This window comes from Argopecten irradians, chromosome 5 (assembly GCF_041381155.1).
Source record: "Argopecten irradians isolate NY chromosome 5, Ai_NY, whole genome shotgun sequence".
Taxonomy (NCBI): Eukaryota; Metazoa; Mollusca; class Bivalvia; order Pectinida; family Pectinidae; genus Argopecten; species Argopecten irradians.
Window position 1 is genome coordinate 1,307,223 of NC_091138.1, and position 20,643 is coordinate 1,327,865.

General features: G+C 37.5%; 2 protein-coding genes across 3 annotated transcripts in view; one reads left to right on the forward strand and one right to left on the reverse strand.

Annotated features, from left to right (window-relative positions):
* LOC138322617 (fatty acid synthase-like) overlaps nucleotides 1-20,643 on the reverse strand; it is a 381,340-nt gene that overhangs the window by 13,398 nt on the left and 347,299 nt on the right. The window lies entirely within an intron of this gene.
* The window catches only part of LOC138322623 (chitotriosidase-1-like), a 44,170-nt gene continuing 34,471 nt past the window's right edge, over nucleotides 10,945-20,643 (forward strand). Inside the window, exon 1 of one of the 2 annotated variants that reach the window (XM_069266608.1) lies at nucleotides 10,945-11,067. In XM_069266608.1, coding sequence (XP_069122709.1) covers nucleotides 10,972-11,067 — 96 coding nt within the window. In that variant the 5' untranslated portion in view covers nucleotides 10,945-10,971. Of the gene's footprint in view, nucleotides 11,068-16,893; nucleotides 17,002-20,643 lie in introns of those variants that run through there. The other variant, XM_069266609.1, reaches the window with a different exon arrangement.

Below are 20,643 nucleotides of genomic sequence, written 5' to 3' on the forward strand. Positions count from 1 at the left end.
ACGTGTCTGTCAGTACTATACTGTACATCAACACAATATTGTCCGGGGTATACCAGAAAACGTGTCAGTCTGTCATTCCGGGGTATAGATTACTGTACATCAACACAATATGTCCGGGGTATACCAGAAACGTGTCTGTCCTTACTATACTGTACATCAACACAATATGTCCGGGGTATACCAGAAACGTTTCTGTAACCTGTTACTGTATACTGTACATCAACACAATATGTCCGAGGGGTATACCAGAAAAAAAACGTTTCTGTCCTTACTATACTGTACATCAACACAATATGTCCGGGGTATGGTGACTGGTATATGTCCCAGGTTTTTAGAAAATAGTAACATCAAACAATATGTCTGTATACCAGTACTATACTGTACATCTAAACACAATATGTCCGGGGTATACCAGAAACGTTTCTGTCACGTACTACTATACTGTACATCAACACAATATGTCCGGGGTATACCAGAAACGTTTCTGTCCTTACTATACTGTACATCAACACAATATGTCCGGGGTATACCAGAAACGTTTCTGTCCTTACTATACTGTACATCAACACAATATGTCCGGGGTATACCAGAAACGTTTCTGTCCTTACTATACTGTACATCAACACAATATGTCCGGGGTATACCAGAAACGTTTCTGTCCTTACTATACTGTATATCAACACATTATCTATATCATAATACAATGTCGCTGTGTAGTCTATCATTTTGGATGAGAATGGAAATTAAAAGCATGCAAGACTGTAACATATTAATAATTTGAAAATGAAATATAGTGTAAACATTGCAATAGAATTGACGCAAATCATGCGTACGTATAAAGAAAATTTATCAAAAAATAATAATATTTTGTAAGCAATGGGTTTATTAGGAAAAAACAACAACTAAACTACAATTAACTATGTTTCAAATTAAAAACTATACTTACTTTTTACACTGTAACGTACTGACACTAACCTCACAGTGTAACGTACTGACACTTACCTTTACAGTGTAACGTACTGACACTTACCTCACAGTGTAACGTACTGACACTTACCTCACAGTGTAACGTACTGACACTTACCTCACAGTGTAACGTACTGACACTTATCCTCACAGTGTAACGTACTGACATCTTACCTCACAGTGTAACGTACTGTGACACTTACCTCAAACACTGTAACGCAACGTAACTGACTACACTTACCTTACAGTCTACGTACTGACACTTACCTCACAGTATAACGTACTGACACTTACCTCACAGTCTAACGTACTGACACTTACCTCACAGTCTAACGTACTGACACTTACCTCACAGTCTAACGTACTGACACTTACCTCACAGTCTAACGTACTGACACTTACCTACACAGTCTAACGTACTGCACACTTACATCACAGTCTAAACGTAATGACACTTACCTCACACCTCACAGTCTAACGTACTGACACTTACCTCACAGTTAGCTAACGTACTTGACACTTACCCTCACAGTCTAACGTACTGATACATTACCTCACAGTCTAACGTACTGACACTTACCTCACAGTCTAACGTACTGACACTTACCTCACAGTCTAACGTACTGACACTTACCTCACAGTCTAACGTACTGACACTTACCTCACAGTCTAACGTACTGACACTTACCTCACAGTCTAACGTACTGACACTTACCTCACAGTCTAACGTACTGACACTTACCTCACAGTCTAACGTACTGACACTTACCTCACAGTCTAACGTACTGACACTATAACCTCAACAGTCTAACGTACTGACACCTATTAACCTCACTGTCTAACGTACTGACACTTAACCTCACAGTCTAATAACGTAACCTGACTGACACTTTTACTCACAGTCTAACGTAACTGACTACTTACCTCATTAGTCTAAACGTACTGACACTATAACCTCACAGTCTGAACGTCTCCATCTCTACGTACTGGACACTTACCTCACAGTCTAACGTACTGATCACTTGACCTCACCAGTCTAACGTACTGACACTTACCTCACAGTCTGTAAACGTACTGACACTTACCTCACATGTCTAACGTACTGACATTACCTCCTCAGTCTAAACGTATGACACTTACATCACAGTCTAACCGTACTGACACTTACCTCCACAGTCTAACGTACTGACACTTACCTCACAGTCTAAGTACTGTCACTATACCTCACTGTCTAACGTACTGACACTTACCTCACGTCAAACGTACTGACACTCATTCCTTCAGTGAAGTCACCATGTCATTTGGCTGTTTACAACAGTTATGTATAGTTAGGTATGATCATAGTGAAGTCACCATGTCATTTGGCTGTTTACTTAAACAGTATGTATAGTTAGGTTATGATCATGGTGAAGTCACCATGTCATTTGGCTGTTTTACAACAGTATGTATAGTTAGGTATGATCATAGTGAAGTCACCATGTCATTTTGGCTGTTTACAACAGTATGTATAGTTAGGTTATGATCATAGTGAAGTCACCATGTCATTTGGCTGTTTACAACAGTATGTATAGTTAGGTATGATCATAGTGAAGTCACCATGTCATTTGGCTGTTTACAACAGTATGTATAGTTAGGTATGATCATAGTGAAGTCACCATGTCATTTGGCTGTTTACAACAGTATGTAAAGTTAGGTATGAAAATCATAGTGAAGTCACCATGTCATTTGGCTGTTTACAACAGTATGTATAGTTAGGTATGATCATGGTGAAGTCACCATGTCATTTGGCTGTTTACAACAGTATGTATAGTTAGGTATGATCATAGTGAAGTCACCATGTCATTTGGCTGTTTACAACAGTATGTATAGTTAGGTATGATCATGGTGAAGTCACCATGTCATTTGGCTGTTTACAACAGTATGTAAAGTTAGGTATGATCATGGTGAAGTCACCATGTCATTTGGCTGTTTACAACAGTATGTATAGTTAGGTATGATCATAGTGAAGTCACCATGTCATTTGGCTGTTTACAACAGTATGTATAGTTAGGTATGATCATAGTGAAGTCACCATGTCATTTGGCTGTTTACAACAGTATGTATAGTTAGGTATGATCATGGTGAAGTCACCATGTCATTTGGCTGTTTACAACAGTATGTATAGTTAGGTATGATCATAGTGAAGTCACCATGTCATTTGGCTGTTTACAACAGTATGTAACGTTAGGTATGATCATAGTGAAGTCACCATGTCATTTGGCTGTTTACAACAGTATGTATAGTTAGGTATGATCATAGTGAAGTCACCATGTCATTTGGCTGTTTACAACAGTATGTATAGTTAGGTATGATCATAGTGAAGTCACCATGTCATTTGGCTGTTTACAACAGTATGTAAAGTTAGGTATGATCATGGTGAAGTCACCATGTCATTTGGCTGTTTACAACAGTATGTATAGTTAGGTATGATCATAGTGAAGTCACCATGTCATTTGGCTGTTTACAACAGTATGTATAGTTAGGTATGATCATAGTGAAGTCACCATGTCATTTGGCTGTTTACAACAGTATGTATAGTTAGGTATGATCATGGTGAAGTCACCATGTCATTTGGCTGTTTACAACAGTATGTATAGTTAGGTATGATCATGGTGAAGTCACCATGTCATTTGGCTGTTTACAACAGTATGTATAGTTAGGTATGATCATAGTGAAGTCACCATGTCATTTGGCTGTTTACAACAGTATGTATAGTTAGGTATGATCATAGTGAAGTCACCATGTCATTTGGCTGTTTACAACAGTATGTATAGTTAGGTATGATCATAGTGAAGTCACCATGTCATTTGGCTGTTTACAACAGTATGTAAAGTTAGGTATGATCATAGTGAAGTCACCATGTCATTTGGCTGTTTACAACAGTATGTATAGTTAGGTATGATCATAGTGAAGTCACCATGTCATTTGGCTGTTTACAACAGTATGTATAGTTAGGTATGATCATAGTGAAGTCACCATGTCATTTGGCTGTTTACAACAGTATGTAAAGTTAGGTATGATCATAGTGAAGTCACCATGTCATTTGGCTGTTTACAACAGTATGTAAAGTTAGGTATGATCATAGTGAAGTCACCATGTCATTTGGCTGTTTACAACAGTATGTATAGTTAGGTATGATCATAGTGAAGTCACCATGTCATTTGGCTGTTTACAACAGTATATGTATAGTTAGGTATGATCATAGTGAAGTCACCATGTCATTTGGCTGTTTACAACAGTATGTATAGTTAGGTATGATCATAGTGAAGTCACCATGTCATTTGGCTGTTTACAACAGTATGTATAGTTAGGTATGATCATAGTGAAGTCACCATGTCATTTGGCTGTTTACAACAGTATGTATAGTTAGGTATGATCATAGTGAAGTCACCATGTCATTTGGCTGTTTACAACAGTATGTATAGTTAGGTATGATCATGGTGAAGTCACCATGTCATTTGGCTGTTTACAACAGTATGTATAGTTAGGTATGATCATAGTGAAGTCACCATGTCATTTGGCTGTTTACAACAGTATGTATATGTCATAGTGAAGTCACCATGTCATTTGGCTGTTTACAACAGTATGTATAGTTAGGTATGATCATGGTGAAGTCACCATGTCATTTGGCTGTTTACAACAGTATGTATAGTTAGGTATGATCATAGTGAAGTCACCATGTCATTTGGCTGTTTACAACAGTATGTATAGTTAGGTATGATCATAGTGAAGTCACCATGTCATTTGGCTGTTTACAACAGTATGTATAGTTAGGTATGATCATAGTGAAGTCACCATGTCATTTGGCTGTTTACAACAGTATGTATAGTTAGGTATGATCATAGTGAAGTCACCATGTCATTTGGCTGTTTACAACAGTATGTATAGTTAGGTATGATCATAGTGAAGTCACCATGTCATTTGGCTGTTTACAACAGTATGTATAGTTAGGTATGATCATAGTGAAGTCACCATGTCATTTGGCTGTTTACAACAGTATGTAAAGTTAGGTATGATCATGGTGAAGTCACCATGTCATTTGGCTGTTTACAACAGTATGTATAGTTAGGTATGATCATAGTGAAGTCACCATGTCATTTGGCTGTTTACAACAGTATGTATAGTTAGGTATGATCATAGTGAAGTCACCATGTCATTTGGCTGTTTACAACAGTATGTAAAGTTAGGTATGATCATAGTGAAGTCACCATGTCATTTGGCTGTTTACAACAGTATATAAAGTTAGGTATGATCATAGTGAAGTCACCATGTCATTTGGCTGTTTACAACAGTATGTAAAGTTAGGTATGATCATGGTGAAGTCACCATGTCATTTGGCTGTTTACAACAGTATGTATAGTTAGGTATGATCATGGTGAAGTCACCATGTCATTTGGCTGTTTACAACAGTATGTAAAGTTAGGTATGATCATAGTGAAGTCACCATGTCATTTGGCTGTTTACAACAGTATGTATAGTTAGGTATGATCATAGTGAAGTCACCATGTCATTTGGCTGTTTACAACAGTATGTATAGTTAGGTATGATCATAGTGAAGTCACCATGTCATTTGGCTGTTTACAACAGTATGTAATAGTTAGGTATGATCATAGTGAAGTCACCAATGTCATTTGGCTGTTTACAACAGTATGTATAGTTAGGTATGATCATAGTGAAGTCACCATGTCATTTGGCTGTTTACAACAGTATGTATAGTTAGGTATGATCATGGTGAAGTCACCATGTCATTTGGCTGTTTACAACAGTATGTATAGTTAGGTATGATCATAGTGAAGTCACCATGTCATTTGGCTGTTTACAACAGTATGTAAAGTTAGGTATGATCATGGTGAAGTCACCATGTCATTTGGCTGTTTACAACAGTATGTATAGTTAGGTATGATCATAGTGAAGTCACCATGTCATTTGGCTGTTTACAACAGTATGTATAGTTAGGTATGATCATAGTGAAGTCACCATGTCATTTGGCTGTTTACAACAGTATGTATAGTTAGGTATGATCATAGTGAAGTCACCATGTCATTTGGCTGTTTACAACAGTATGTAAAGTTAGGTATGATCATAGTGAAGTCACCATGTCATTTGGCTGTTTACAACAGTATGTATAGTTAGGTATGATCATAGTGAAGTCACCATGTCATTTGGCTGTTTACAACAGTATGTATAGTTAGGTATGATCATAGTGAAGTCACCATGTCATTTGGCTGTTTACAACAGTATGTATAGTTAGGTATGATCATAGTGAAGTCACCATGTCATTTGGCTGTTTACAACAGTATGTATAGTTAGGTATGATCATAGTGAAGTCACCATGTCATTTGGCTGTTTACAAACAGTATGTATAGTTAGGTATGATCATGGTGAAGTCACCATGTCATTTGGCTGTTTACAACAGTATGTATAGTTAGGTATGATCATGGTGAAGTCACCATGTCATTTGGCTGTTTACAACAGTATGTATAGTTAGGTATGATCATAGTGAAGTCACCATGTCATTTGGCTGTTTACAACAGTATGTATAGTTAGGTATGATCATGGTGAAGTCACCATGTCATTTGGCTGTTTACAACAGTATGTATAGTTAGGTATGATCATAGTGAAGTCACCATGTCATTTGGCTGTTTACAACAGTATGTATAGTTAGGTATGATCATAGTGAAGTCACCATGTCATTTGGCTGTTTACAACAGTATGTATAGTTAGGTATGATCATAGTGAAGTCACCATGTCATTTGGCTGTTTACAACAGTATGTATAGTTAGGTATGATCATGGTGAAGTCACCATGTCATTTGGCTGTTTACAACAGTATGTATAGTTAGGTATGATCATAGTGAAGTCACCATGTCATTTGGCTGTTTACAACAGTATGTAAAGTTAGGTATGATCATAGTGAAGTCACCATGTCATTTGGCTGTTTACAACAGTATGTATAGTTAGGTATGATCATGGTGAAGTCACCATGTCATTTGGCTGTTTACAACAGTATGTATAGTTAGGTATGATCATGGTGAAGTCACCATGTCATTTGGCTGTTTACAACAGTATGTATAGTTAGGTATGATCATGGTGAAGTCACCATGTCATTTGGCTGTTTACAACAGTATGTATAGTTAGGTATGATCATGGTGAAGTCACCATGTCATTTGGCTGTTTACAACAGTATGTATAGTTAGGTATGATCATAGTGAAGTCACCATGTCATTTGGCTGTTTACAACAGTATGTATAGTTAGGTATGATCATAGTGAAGTCACCATGTCATTTGGCTGTTTACAACAGTATGTATAGTTAGGTATGATCATAGTGAAGTCACCATGTCATTTGGCTGTTTACAACAGTATGTATAGTTAGGTATGATCATAGTGAAGTCACCATGTCATTTGGCTGTTTACAACAGTATGTATAGTTAGGTATGATCATAGTGAAGTCACCATGTCATTTGGCTGTTTACAACAGTATGTATAGTTAGGTATGATCATGGTGAAGTCACCATGTCATTTGGCTGTTTACAACAGTATGTAAAGTTAGGTATGATCATGGTGAAGTCACCATGTCATTTGGCTGTTTACAACAGTATGTAACGTTAGGCAACCTTCCATGATCATAGTGAAGTCACCATGTCATTTGGCTGTTTACAACAGTATGTATAGTTAGGTATGATCATAGTGAAGTCACCATGTCATTTGGCTGTTTACAACAGTATGTATAGTTAGGTATGATCATAGTGAAGTCACCATGTCATTTGGCTGTTTACAACAGTATGTATAGTTAGGTATGATCATAGTGAAGTCACCATGTCATTTGGCTGTTTACAACAGTATGTATAGTTAGGTATGATCATAGTGAAGTCACCATGTCATTTGGCTGTTTACAACAGTATGTATAGTTAGGTATGATCATAGTGAAGTCACCATGTCATTTGGCTGTTTACAACAGTATGTATAGTTAGGTATGATCATAGTGAAGTCACCATGTCATTTGGCTGTTTACAACAGTATGTATAGTTAGGTATGATCATAGTGAAGTCACCATGTCATTTGGCTGTTTACAACAGTATGTATAGTTAGGTATGATCATAGTGAAGTCACCATCACATTAGTTTGAACACATGTCATTTGGCTGTTTACAACAGTATGTATAGTTAGGTATGATCATGGTGAAGTCACCATGTCATTTGGCTGTTTACAACAGTATGTAAAGTTAGGTATGATCATGGTGAAGTCACCATGTCATTTGGCTTGTTTACAACAGTATGTATAGTTAGGTATGATCATAGTGAAGTCACCATGTCATTTGGCTGTTTACAACAGTATGTATAGTTAGGTATGATCATAGTGAAGTCACCATGTCATTTGGCTGTTTACAACAGTATGTATAGTTAGGTATGATCATAGTGAAGTCACCATGTCATTTGGCTGTTTACAACAGTATGTATAGTTAGGTATGATCATAGTGAAGTCACCATGTCATTTGGCTGTTTACAACAGTATGTAAAGTTAGGTATGATCATAGTGAAGTCACCATGTCATTTGGCTGTTTACAACAGTATGTATAGTTAGGTATGATCATAGTGAAGTCACCATGTCATTTGGCTGTTTACAACAGTATGTATAGTTAGGTATGATCATAGTGAAGTCACCATGTCATTTGGCTGTTTACAACAGTATGTATAGTTAGGTATGATCATGGTGAAGTCACCATGTCATTTGGCTGTTTACAACAGTATGTATAGTTAGGTATGATCATAGTGAAGTCACCATGTCATTTGGCTGTTTACAACAGTATGTATAGTTAGGTATGATCATAGTGAAGTCACCATGTCATTTGGCTGTTTACAACAGTATGTATAGTTAGGTATGATCATGGTGAAGTCACCATGTCATTTGGCTGTTTACAACAGTATGTATAGTTAGGTATGATCATAGTGAAGTCACCATGTCATTTGGCTGTTTACAACAGTATGTATAGTTAGGTATGATCATGGTGAAGTCACCATGTCATTTGGCTGTTTACAACAGTATGTATAGTTAGGTATGATCATAGTGAAGTCACCATGTCATTTGGCTGTTTACAACAGTATGTATAGTTAGGTATGATCATAGTGAAGTCACCATGTCATTTGGCTGTTTACAACAGTATGTATAGTTAGGTATGATCATAGTGAAGTCACCATGTCATTTGGCTGTTTACAACAGTATGTATAGTTAGGTATGATCATGGTGAAGTCACCATGTCATTTGGCTGTTTACAACAGTATGTATAGTTAGGTATGATCATGGTGAAGTCACCATGTCATTTGGCTGTTTACAACAGTATGTATAGTTAGGTATGATCATAGTGAAGTCACCATGTCATTTGGCTGTTTACAACAGTATGTATAGTTAGGTATGATCATAGTGAAGTCACCATGTCATTTGGCTGTTTACAACAGTATGTATAGTTAGGTATGATCATAGTGAAGTCACCATGTCATTTGGCTGTTTACAACAGTATGTATAGTTAGGTATGATCATAGTGAAGTCACCATGTCATTTGGCTGTTTGAAACAGTATGTAATAGTTAGGTATGATCATAGTGAAGTCACCATGTCATTTGGCTGTTTACAACAGTATGTATAGTTAGGTATGATCATGGTGAAGTCACCATGTCATTTGGCTGTTTACAACAGTATGTAAAGTTAGGTATGATCATGGTGAAGTCACCATGTCATTTGGCTGTTTACAACAGTATGTATAGTTAGGTATGATCATAGTGAAGTCACCATGTCATTTGGCTGTTTACAACAGTATGTATAGTTAGGTATGATCATAGTGAAGTCACCATGTCATTTGGCTGTTTACAACAGTATGTATAGTTAGGTATGATCATGGTGAAGTCACCATGTCATTTGGCTGTTTACAACAGTATGTATAGTTAGGTATGATCATAGGTGAAGTCACCATGTCTTTGGCTGTTTACAACAGTATGTATAGTCAAAGGTATGATCAATGGCAAAATTAGATTTCACCATGTCATTTGGCTGTTTACAAATTTCAGTCAATGGTACAGACATTGGAATAGTCTTGCTGCAAAAGTCACAGAAAAAACAATCATAGTGAAGAATGCAGAAAGCCACTTTAGAATAATAAAAACAATAACTGCAATCATTGATTTTATGTATGGCCAACATCTGAAATTTCAATATTTGTACAATGTATATTACTATATTTAAAAAAATCTTAAATCTTTATATTTTAGTATTTCAATGTTATCATATAACTTCAACTTTTTGTTTTAATGTATGCCATGTTAGCGTATAATCGGTCAAATTTTTATTTTTGTCGTATTGCCATTTATGTCTACAAGATTTGTGTATATCATTATCACTTATTACAATATGAGAGTTTGTATGACTTTTGTTGTGTACACTAGTGCGATTTTCTGTATTTATCTAGCCTGTGATGTTGATTCTATCTTGTGATGTAATAATTTATTCTGTGATAGGACTTACTTTTTCTGTGATATTTGTATTCGTTACTGAAGAGCAAGCTTGTAAGCTACAACTAAAACCAAAACCCCTGAACAGATCGAAAAGCTCTTAAGTAACCTATACATATAATTTAATCGTTATGTCACTTAAATATTCATATGCTAATACCATACACACATTCAATACAAACAAAACAAACAACAGGCCAAATAAACATGTCATTGATCATGTTAATAATAGAAAAAAAAACAGTAATTGCAACCGTATTTTTATAACCATATAGTACATTGTTAACGTGGGTCCTAGAAATTAACTGATTTCACATGTGGATGCAAATAATTAAATAATTTATCAAAAACTCGCTGTTCATAATTCCGGCTTAAAAAACCGGCTATATGCGTATGGCTAATTAAAACCTACATATCGCCTTTACGTTTCATATCAGAAGATCTTGACTACATTTTCTTGATGGCGTATGATCTCCATGGAGCGTGGGATGACACACTGGGCCACAACAGTCCCTCTGTACTCTAGGAGTAATGAGACGGGCGAGGATGCATACCTTAATCAGGTAAAAACGTATGAAGTATATATATACACTGGACCACAACAGTCCACTCTAGAGTAATGGAGGGCGAGGAGGTATACCTTAATCATGTACAGTATATATATACCACACTGGACCACAACAGTCCTCTGTACTCTAGGAGTAATGAGACAGGCGAGGAGGTATACCTTAATCAGGTAAAATGTATGTAGTATATATATATATACCACACTGGACCACAACAGTCCTCTGTACTCTAGGAGTAATGAGACAGGCGAGGATGTATACCTTAATCAGGTAAAATGTATGTAGTATATATATATACCACACTGGACCACAACAGTCCTCTGTACTCTAGGAGTAATAGAGACAGGCGAGGATGTATACCTTAATCAGGTAAAATGTATGTAGTATATATATATACCACACTGGACCACAACAGTCCTCTGTACTCTAGGAGTATTGAGACAGGCGAGGATGTATACCTTAATCAGGTAAAATGTATGTAGTATATATATATATACCACACTGGACCACAACAGTCCTCTGTACTCTAGGAGTAATGAGACAGGCGAGGATGTATACCTTAATCAGGTAAAATGTATGTAGTATATATATATACCACACTGGACCACAACAGTCCTCTGTACTCTAGGAGTAATGAGACAGGCGAGGATGTATACCTTAATCAGGTAAAATGTATGTAGTATATATATATACCACACTGGACCACAACAGTCCTCTGTACTCTAGGAGTATTGAGACAGGCGAGGATGTATACCTTAATCAGGTAAAATGTATGTAGTATATATATATACCACACTGGACCACAACAGTCCTCTGTACTCTAGGAGTAATGAGACAGGCGAGGATGTATACCTTAATCAGGTAAAATGTATGTAGTATATATATATACCACACTGGACCACAACAGTCCTCTGTACTCTAGGAGTAATGAGACAGGCGAGGATGTATACCTTAATCAGGTAAAATGTATGTAGTATATATATATACCACACTGGACCACAACAGTCCTCTGTACTCTAGGAGTAATGAGACAGGCGAGGATGTATACCTTAATCAGGTAAAATGTATGTAGTATATATATACCACACTGGACCACAACAGTCCTCTGTACTCTAGGAGTAATGAGACAGGCGAGGATGTATACCTTAATCAGGTAAAATGTATGTAGTATATATATATACCACACTGGACCACAACAGTCCTCTGTACTCTAGGAGTAATGAGACAGGCGAGGATGTATACCTTAATCAGGTAAAATGTATGTAGTATATATATATATACCACACTGGACCACAACAGTCCTCTGTACTCTAGGAGTATTGAGACGGGCGAGGATGTATACCTTAATCAGGTAAAATGTATGTAGTATATATATATATACCACACTGGACCACAACAGTCCTCTGTACTCTAGGAGTAATGAGACAGGCGAGGATGTATACCTTAATCAGGTAAAATGTATGTAGTATATATATATATATACCACACTGGACCACAACAGTCCTCTGTACTCTAGGAGTAATGAGACAGGCGAGGATGTATACCTTAATCAGGTAAAATGTATGTAGTATATATATATACCACACTGGACCACAACAGTCCTCTGTACTCTAGGAGTAATGAGACAGGCGAGGATGTATACCTTAATCAGGTAAAATGTATGTAGTATATATATATACCACACTGGACCACAACAGTCCTCTGTACTCTAGGAGTAATGAGACAGGCGAGGATGTATACCTTAATCAGGTAAAATGTATGTAGTATATATATACCACACTGGACCACAACAGTCCTCTGTACTCTAGGAGTAATGAGACAGGCGAGGATGTATACCTTAATCAGGTAAAATGTATGTAGTATATATATACCCACACTGGACCACAACAGTCCTCTGTACTCTAGGAGTAATGAGACAGGCGAGGATGTATACCTTAATCAGGTAAAATGTATGTAGTATATATATATACCACACTGGACCACAACAGTCCTCTGTACTCTAGGAGTAATGAGACAGGCGAGGATGTATACCTTAATCAGGTAAAATGTATGTAGTATATATATATACCACACTGGACCACAACAGTCCTCTGTACTCTAGGAGTAATGAGACAGGCGAGGATGTATACCTTAATCAGGTAAAATGTATGTAGTATATATATATACCACACTGGACCACAACAGTCCTCTGTACTCTAGGAGTAATGAGACAGGCGAGGATGTATACCTTAATCAGGTAAAATGTATGTAGTATATATATATACCACACTGGACCACAACAGTCCTCTGTACTCTAGGAGTAATGAGACAGGCGAGGATGTAGACCTTAATCAGGTAAAATGTATGTAGTACAGTATATATATACCACACTGGACCACAACAGTCCTCTGTACTCTAGGAGTAATGAGACAGGCGAGGATGTAGACCTTAATCAGGTAAAATGTATGTAGTATATATATATACCACACTGGACCACAACAGTCCTCTGTACTCTAGGAGTAATGAGACAGGCGAGGATGTATACCTTAATCAGGTAAAATGTATGTAGTATATATATATACCACACTGGACCACAACAGTCCTCTGTACTCTAGGAGTAATGAGACAGGCGAGGATGTATACCTTAATCAGGTAAAATGTATGTAGTATATATATATACCACACTGGACCACAACAGTCCTCTGTACTCTAGGAGTAATGAGACAGGCGAGGATGTATACCTTAATCAGGTAAAATGTATGTAGTATATATATATACCACACTGGACCACAACAGTCCTCTGTACTCTAGGAGTAATGAGACAGGCGAGGATGTATACCTTAATCAGGTAAAATGTATGTAGTATATATATATACCACACTGGACCACAACAGTCCTCTGTACTCTAGGAGTAATGAGACAGGCGAGGATGTATACCTTAATCAGGTAAAATGTATGTAGTATATATATATACCACACTGGACCACAACAGTCCTCTGTACTCTAGGAGTAATGAGACAGGCGAGGATGTATACCTTAATCAGGTAAAATGTATGTAGTATATATATATACCACACTGGACCACAACAGTCCTCTGTACTCTAGGAGTAATGAGACAGGCGAGGATGTATACCTTAATCAGGTAAAATGTATGTAGTATATATATATACCACACTGGACCACAACAGTCCTCTGTACTCTAGGAGTAATGAGACAGGCGAGGATGTATACCTTAATCAGGTAAAATGTATGTAGTATATATATATATACCACACTGGACCACAACAGTCCTCTGTACTCTAGGAGTAATGAGACAGGCGAGGATGTATACCTTAATCAGGTAAAATGTATGTAGTATATATATATACCACACTGGACCACAACAGTCCTCTGTACTCTAGGAGTAATGAGACAGGCGAGGATGTATACCTTAATCAGGTAAAATGTATGTAGTATATATATATATACCACACTGGACCACAACAGTCCTCTTAACTCTAGGAGTAATGAGACAGGCGAGGATGTATACCTTAATCAGGTAAAATGTATGTAGTATATATATATACCACACTGGACCACAACAGTCCTCTGTACTCTAGGAGTAATGAGACAGGCGAGGATGTATACCTTAATCAGGTAAAATGTATGTAGTATATATATATACCACACTGGACCACAACAGTCCTCTGTACTCTAGGAGTATTGAGACGGGCGAGGATGTATACCTTAATCAGGTAAAATGTATGTAGTACAGTATATATATACCACACTGGACCACAACAGTCCTCTGTACTCTAGGAGTAATGAGACGGGCGAGGATGTATACCTTAATCAGGTAAAATGTATGTAGTACAGTATATATATACCACACTGGACCACAACAGTCCTCTGTACTCTAGGAGTATTGAGACGGGCGAGGATGTATACCTTAATCAGGTAAAATGTATGTAGTATATATATATACCACACTGGACCACAACAGTCCTCTGTACTCTAGGAGTAATGAGACAGGCGAGGATGTATACCTTAATCAGGTAAAATGTATGTAGTATATATATATATACCACACTGGACCACAACAGTCCTCTGTACTCTAGGAGTAATGAGACGGGCGAGGATGTATACCTTAATCAGGTAAAATGTATGTAGTATATATATATACCACACTGGACCACAACAGTCCTCTTAACTCTAGAAGTATTGAGACGGGCGAGGATGTATACCTTAATCAGGTAAAATGTATGTAGTATATATATACCACACTGGACCACAACAGTCCTCTGTACTCTAGGAGTAATGAGACAGGCGAGGATGTATACCTTAATCAGGTAAAATGTATGTAGTATATATATATACCACACTGGACCACAACAGTCCTCTGTACTCTAGGAGTAATGAGACAGGCGAGGATGTATACCTTAATCAGGTAAAATGTATGTAGTATATATATATACCACACTGGACCACAACAGTCCTCTGTACTCTAGGAGTAATGAGACAGGCGAGGATGTATACCTTAATCAGGTAAAATGTATGTAGTATATATATATACCACACTGGACCACAACAGTCCTCTGTACTCTAGGAGTAATGAGACAGGCGAGGATGTATACCTTAATCAGGTAAAATGTATGTAGTATATATATATACCACACTGGACCACAACAGTCCTCTGTACTCTAGGAGTAATGAGACGGGCGAGGATGTATACCTTAATCAGGTAAAATGTATGTAGTAATATATATACCACACTGGACCACAACAGTCCTCTGTACTCTAGGAGTAATGAGACGGCGAGGATGTATACCTTAATCAGGTAAAATGTATGTATGTATATATATATACCACACTGGACCACAACAGTCCTCTGTACTCTAGGAGTAATGAGACAGGCGAGGGTATACCTTAATCAGTAAAATGTAGTATATATATATACCACACTGTATACCTTAATGAGACGGCAGGTAAAATGTAAAATGTATGTAGTATATATATATACCACACTGGACCACAACAGTCCTCTGTACTCTAGGAGTAATGAGACGGGCGAGGATGTATACCTTAATCAGGTAAAATGTATGTAGTATATATATATACCACACTGGACCACAACAGTCCTCTGTACTCTAGGAGTAATGAGACAGGCGAGGATGTATACCTTAATCAGGTAAAATGTATGTAGTAGTATATATATACCACACTGGACCACAACAGTCCTCTGTACTCTAGGAGTAATGAGACGGGCGAGGATGTATACCTTAATCAGGTAAAATGTATGTAGTATATATATATACCACACTGGACCACAACAGTCCTCTGTACTCTAGGAGTAATGAGACAGGCGAGGATGTATACCTTAATCAGGTAAAATGTATGTAGTATATATATATACCACACTGGACCACAACAGTCCTCTGTACTCTAGAAGTAATGAGACAGGCGAGGATGTATACCTTAATCAGGTAAAATGTATGTAGTATATATATATACCACACTGGACCACAACAGTCTCCTCTGTACTCTAGGAGTAATGAGACAGGCGAGGATGTATACCTTAATCAGGTAAAATGTATGTAGTATATATATATACCACACTGGACCACAACAGTCCTCTGTACTCTAGGAGTAATGAGACAGGCGAGGATGTATACCTTAATCAGGTAAAATGTATGTAGTATATATATATACCACACTGGACCACAACAGTCCTCTGTACTCTAGGAGTAATGAGACAGGCGAGGATGTATACCTTAATCAGGTAAAATGTATGTAGTATATATATACCACACTGGACCACAACAGTCCTCTGTACTCTAGGAGTAATGAGACAGGCGAGGATGTATACCTTAATCAGGTAAAATGTATGTAGTATATATATATACCACACTGGACCACAACAGTCCTCTGTACTCTAGGAGTAATGAGACAGGCGAGGATGCATACCTTAATCAGGTTAAAATGTTTGTAGTATATATATATACCACACTGGACCACAACAGTCCTCTGTACTCTAGGAGTAATGAGACAGGCGAGGATGTATACCTTAATCAGGTAAAATGTATGTAGTATATATATATACCACACTGGACCACAACAGTCCTCTGTACTCTAGGAGTAATGAGACAGGCGAGGATGTATACCTTAATCAGGTAAAATGTATGTAGTATATATATACCACACTGGACCACAACAGTCCTCTGTACTCTAGGAGTATTGAGACAGGCGAGGATGTATACCTTAATCAGGTAAAATGTATGTAGTATATATATACCACACTGGACCACAACAGTCCTCTGTACTCTAGGAGTAATGAGACAGGCGAGGATGTATACCTTAATCAGGTAAAATGTATGTAGTATATATATATACCACACTGGACCACAACAGTCCTCTGTACTCTAGGAGTAATGAGACAGGCGAGGATGTATACCTTAATCAGGTAAAATGTATGTAGTATATATATATACCACACTGGACCACAACAGTCCTCTGTACTCTAGGAGTAATGAGACGGGCGAGGATGTATACCTTAATCAGGTAAAATGTATGTAGTATATATATATACCACACTGGACCACAACAGTCCTCTGTACTCTAGGAGTAATGAGACAGGCGAGGATGTATACCTTAATCAGGTAAAATGTATGTAGTATATATATATACCACACTGGACCACAACAGTCCTCTGTACTCTAGGAGTAATGAGACAGGCGAGGATGTATACCTTAATCAGGTAAAATGTATGTAGTATATATATATATACCACACTGGACCACAACAGTCCTCTGTACTCTAGGAGTAATGAGACAGGCGAGGATGTATACCTTAATCAGGTAAAATGTATGTAGTATATATATACCACACTGGACCACAACAGTCCTCTGTACTCTAGGAGTAATGAGACAGGCGAGGATGTATACCTTAATCAGGTAAAATGTATGTAGTATATATATACCACACTGGACCACAACAGTCCTCTGTACTCTAGGAGTAATGAGACAGGCGAGGATGTATACCTTAATCAGGTAAAATGTATGTAGTATATATATATACCACACTGGACCACAACAGTCCTCTGTACTCTAGGAGTAATGAGACAGGCGAGGATGTATACCTTAATCAGGTAAAATGTATGTAGTATATATATATATACCACACTGGACCACAACAGTCCTCTGTACTCTAGGAGTATTGAGACAGGCGAGGATGTATACCTTAATCAGGTAAAATGTATGTAGTATATATATATATACCACACTGGACCACAACAGTCCTCTGTACTCTAGGAGTAATGAGACAGGCGAGGATGTATACCTTAATCAGGTAAAATGTATGTAGTATATATATATATACCACACTGGACCACAACAGTCCTCTGTACTCTAGGAGTAATGAGACAGGCGAGGATGTATACCTTAATCAGGTAAAATGTATGTAGTATATATATATACCACACTGGACCACAACAGTCCTCTGTACTCTAGGAGTAATGAGTATGAGACAGGCGAGGATGTATACCTTAATCAGGTAAAATGTATGTAGTATATATATATACCACACTGGACCACAACAGTCCTCTGTACTCTAGGAGTAATGAGACAGGCGAGGATGTATACCTTAATCAGGTAAAAATGTATGTAGTATATATATATATACCACACTGGACCACAACAGTCCTCTGTACTCTAGGAGTAATGAGACAGGCGAGGATGTATACCTTAATCAGGTAAAATGTATGTAGTATATATATATACCACACTGGACCACAACAGTCCTCTGTACTCTAGGAGTAATGAGACAGGCGAGGATGTATACCTTAATCAGGTAAAATGTATGTAGTATATATATATACCACACTGGACCACAACAGTCCTCTGTACTCTAGGAGTAATGAGACAGGCGAGGATGTATACCTTAATCAGGTAAAATGTATGTAGTATATATATACCACACTGGACCACAACAGTCCTCTGTACTCTAGGAGTAATGAGACAGGCGAGGATGTATACCTTAATCAGGTAAAATGTATGTAGTATATATATATACCACACTGGACCACAACAGTCCTCTGTACTCTAGGAGTAATGAGACAGGCGAGGATGTATACCTTAATCAGGTAAAATGTATGTAGTATATATATATACCACACTGGACCACAACAGTCCTCTGTACTCTAGGAGTAATGAGACAGGCGAGGATGTATACCTTAATCAGGTAAAATGTATGTAGTATATATATATACCACACTGGACCACAACAGTCCTCTGTACTCTAGGAGTAATGAGACGGGCGAGGATGTATACCTTAATCAGGTAAAATGTATGTAGTATATATATACCACACTGGACCACAACAGTCCTCTGTACTCTAGGAGTAATGAGACAGGCGAGGATGTATACCTTAATCAGGTAAAATGTATGTAGTATATATATATACCACACTGGACCACAACAGTCCTCTGTACTCTAGGAGTAATGAGACAGGCGAGGATGTATACCTTAATCAGGTAAAATGTATGTAGTATATATATACCACACTGGACCACAACAGTCCTCTGTACTCTAGGAGTATTGAGACAGGCGAGGATGTATACCTTAATCAGGTAAAATGTATGTAGTATATATATATACCACACTGGACCACAACAGTCCTCTGTACTCTAGGAGTAATGAGACAGGCGAGGATGTATACCTTAATCAGGTAAAATGTATGTATGTAGTATATATATACCACACTGGACCACAACAGTCCTCTGTACTCTAGGAGTAATGAGACAGGCGAGGATGTATACCTTAATCAGGTAAAATGTATGTAGTACAGTATATATATACCACACTGGACCACAACAGTCCTCTGTACTCTAGGAGTAATGAGACAGGCGAGGATGTATACCTTAATCAGGTAAAATGTATGTAGTATATATATATACCACACTGGACCACAACAGTCCTCTGTACTCTAGGAGTAATGAGACAGGCGAGGATGTATACCTTAATCAGGTAAAATGTATGTAGTATATATATATACCACACTGGACCACAACAGTCCTCTGTACTCTAGGAGTAATGAGACAGGCGAGGATGTGTATACCTTAATCAGGTAAAATGTATGTAGTATATATATATATACCACACTGGACCACAACAGTCCTCTGTACTCTAGGAGTAATGAGACGGGCGAGGATGTATACCTTAATCAGGTAAAATGTATGTAGTATATATATATACCACACTGGACCACAACAGTCCTCTGTACTCTAGGAGTAATGAGACAGGCGAGGATGTATACCTTAATCAGGTAAAATGTATGTAGTATATATATATACCACACTGGACCACAACAGTCCTCTGTACTCTAGGAGTAATGAGACAGGCGAGGATGTATACCTTAATCAGGTAAAATGTATGTAGTATATATATATACCACACTGGACCACAACAGTCCTCTGTACTCTAGGAGTAATGAGACAGGCGAGGATGTATACCTTAATCAGGTAAAATGTATGTAGTATATATATATACCACACTGGACCACAACAGTCCTCTGTACTCTAGGAGTAATGAGACAGGCGAGGATGTATACCTTAATCAGGTA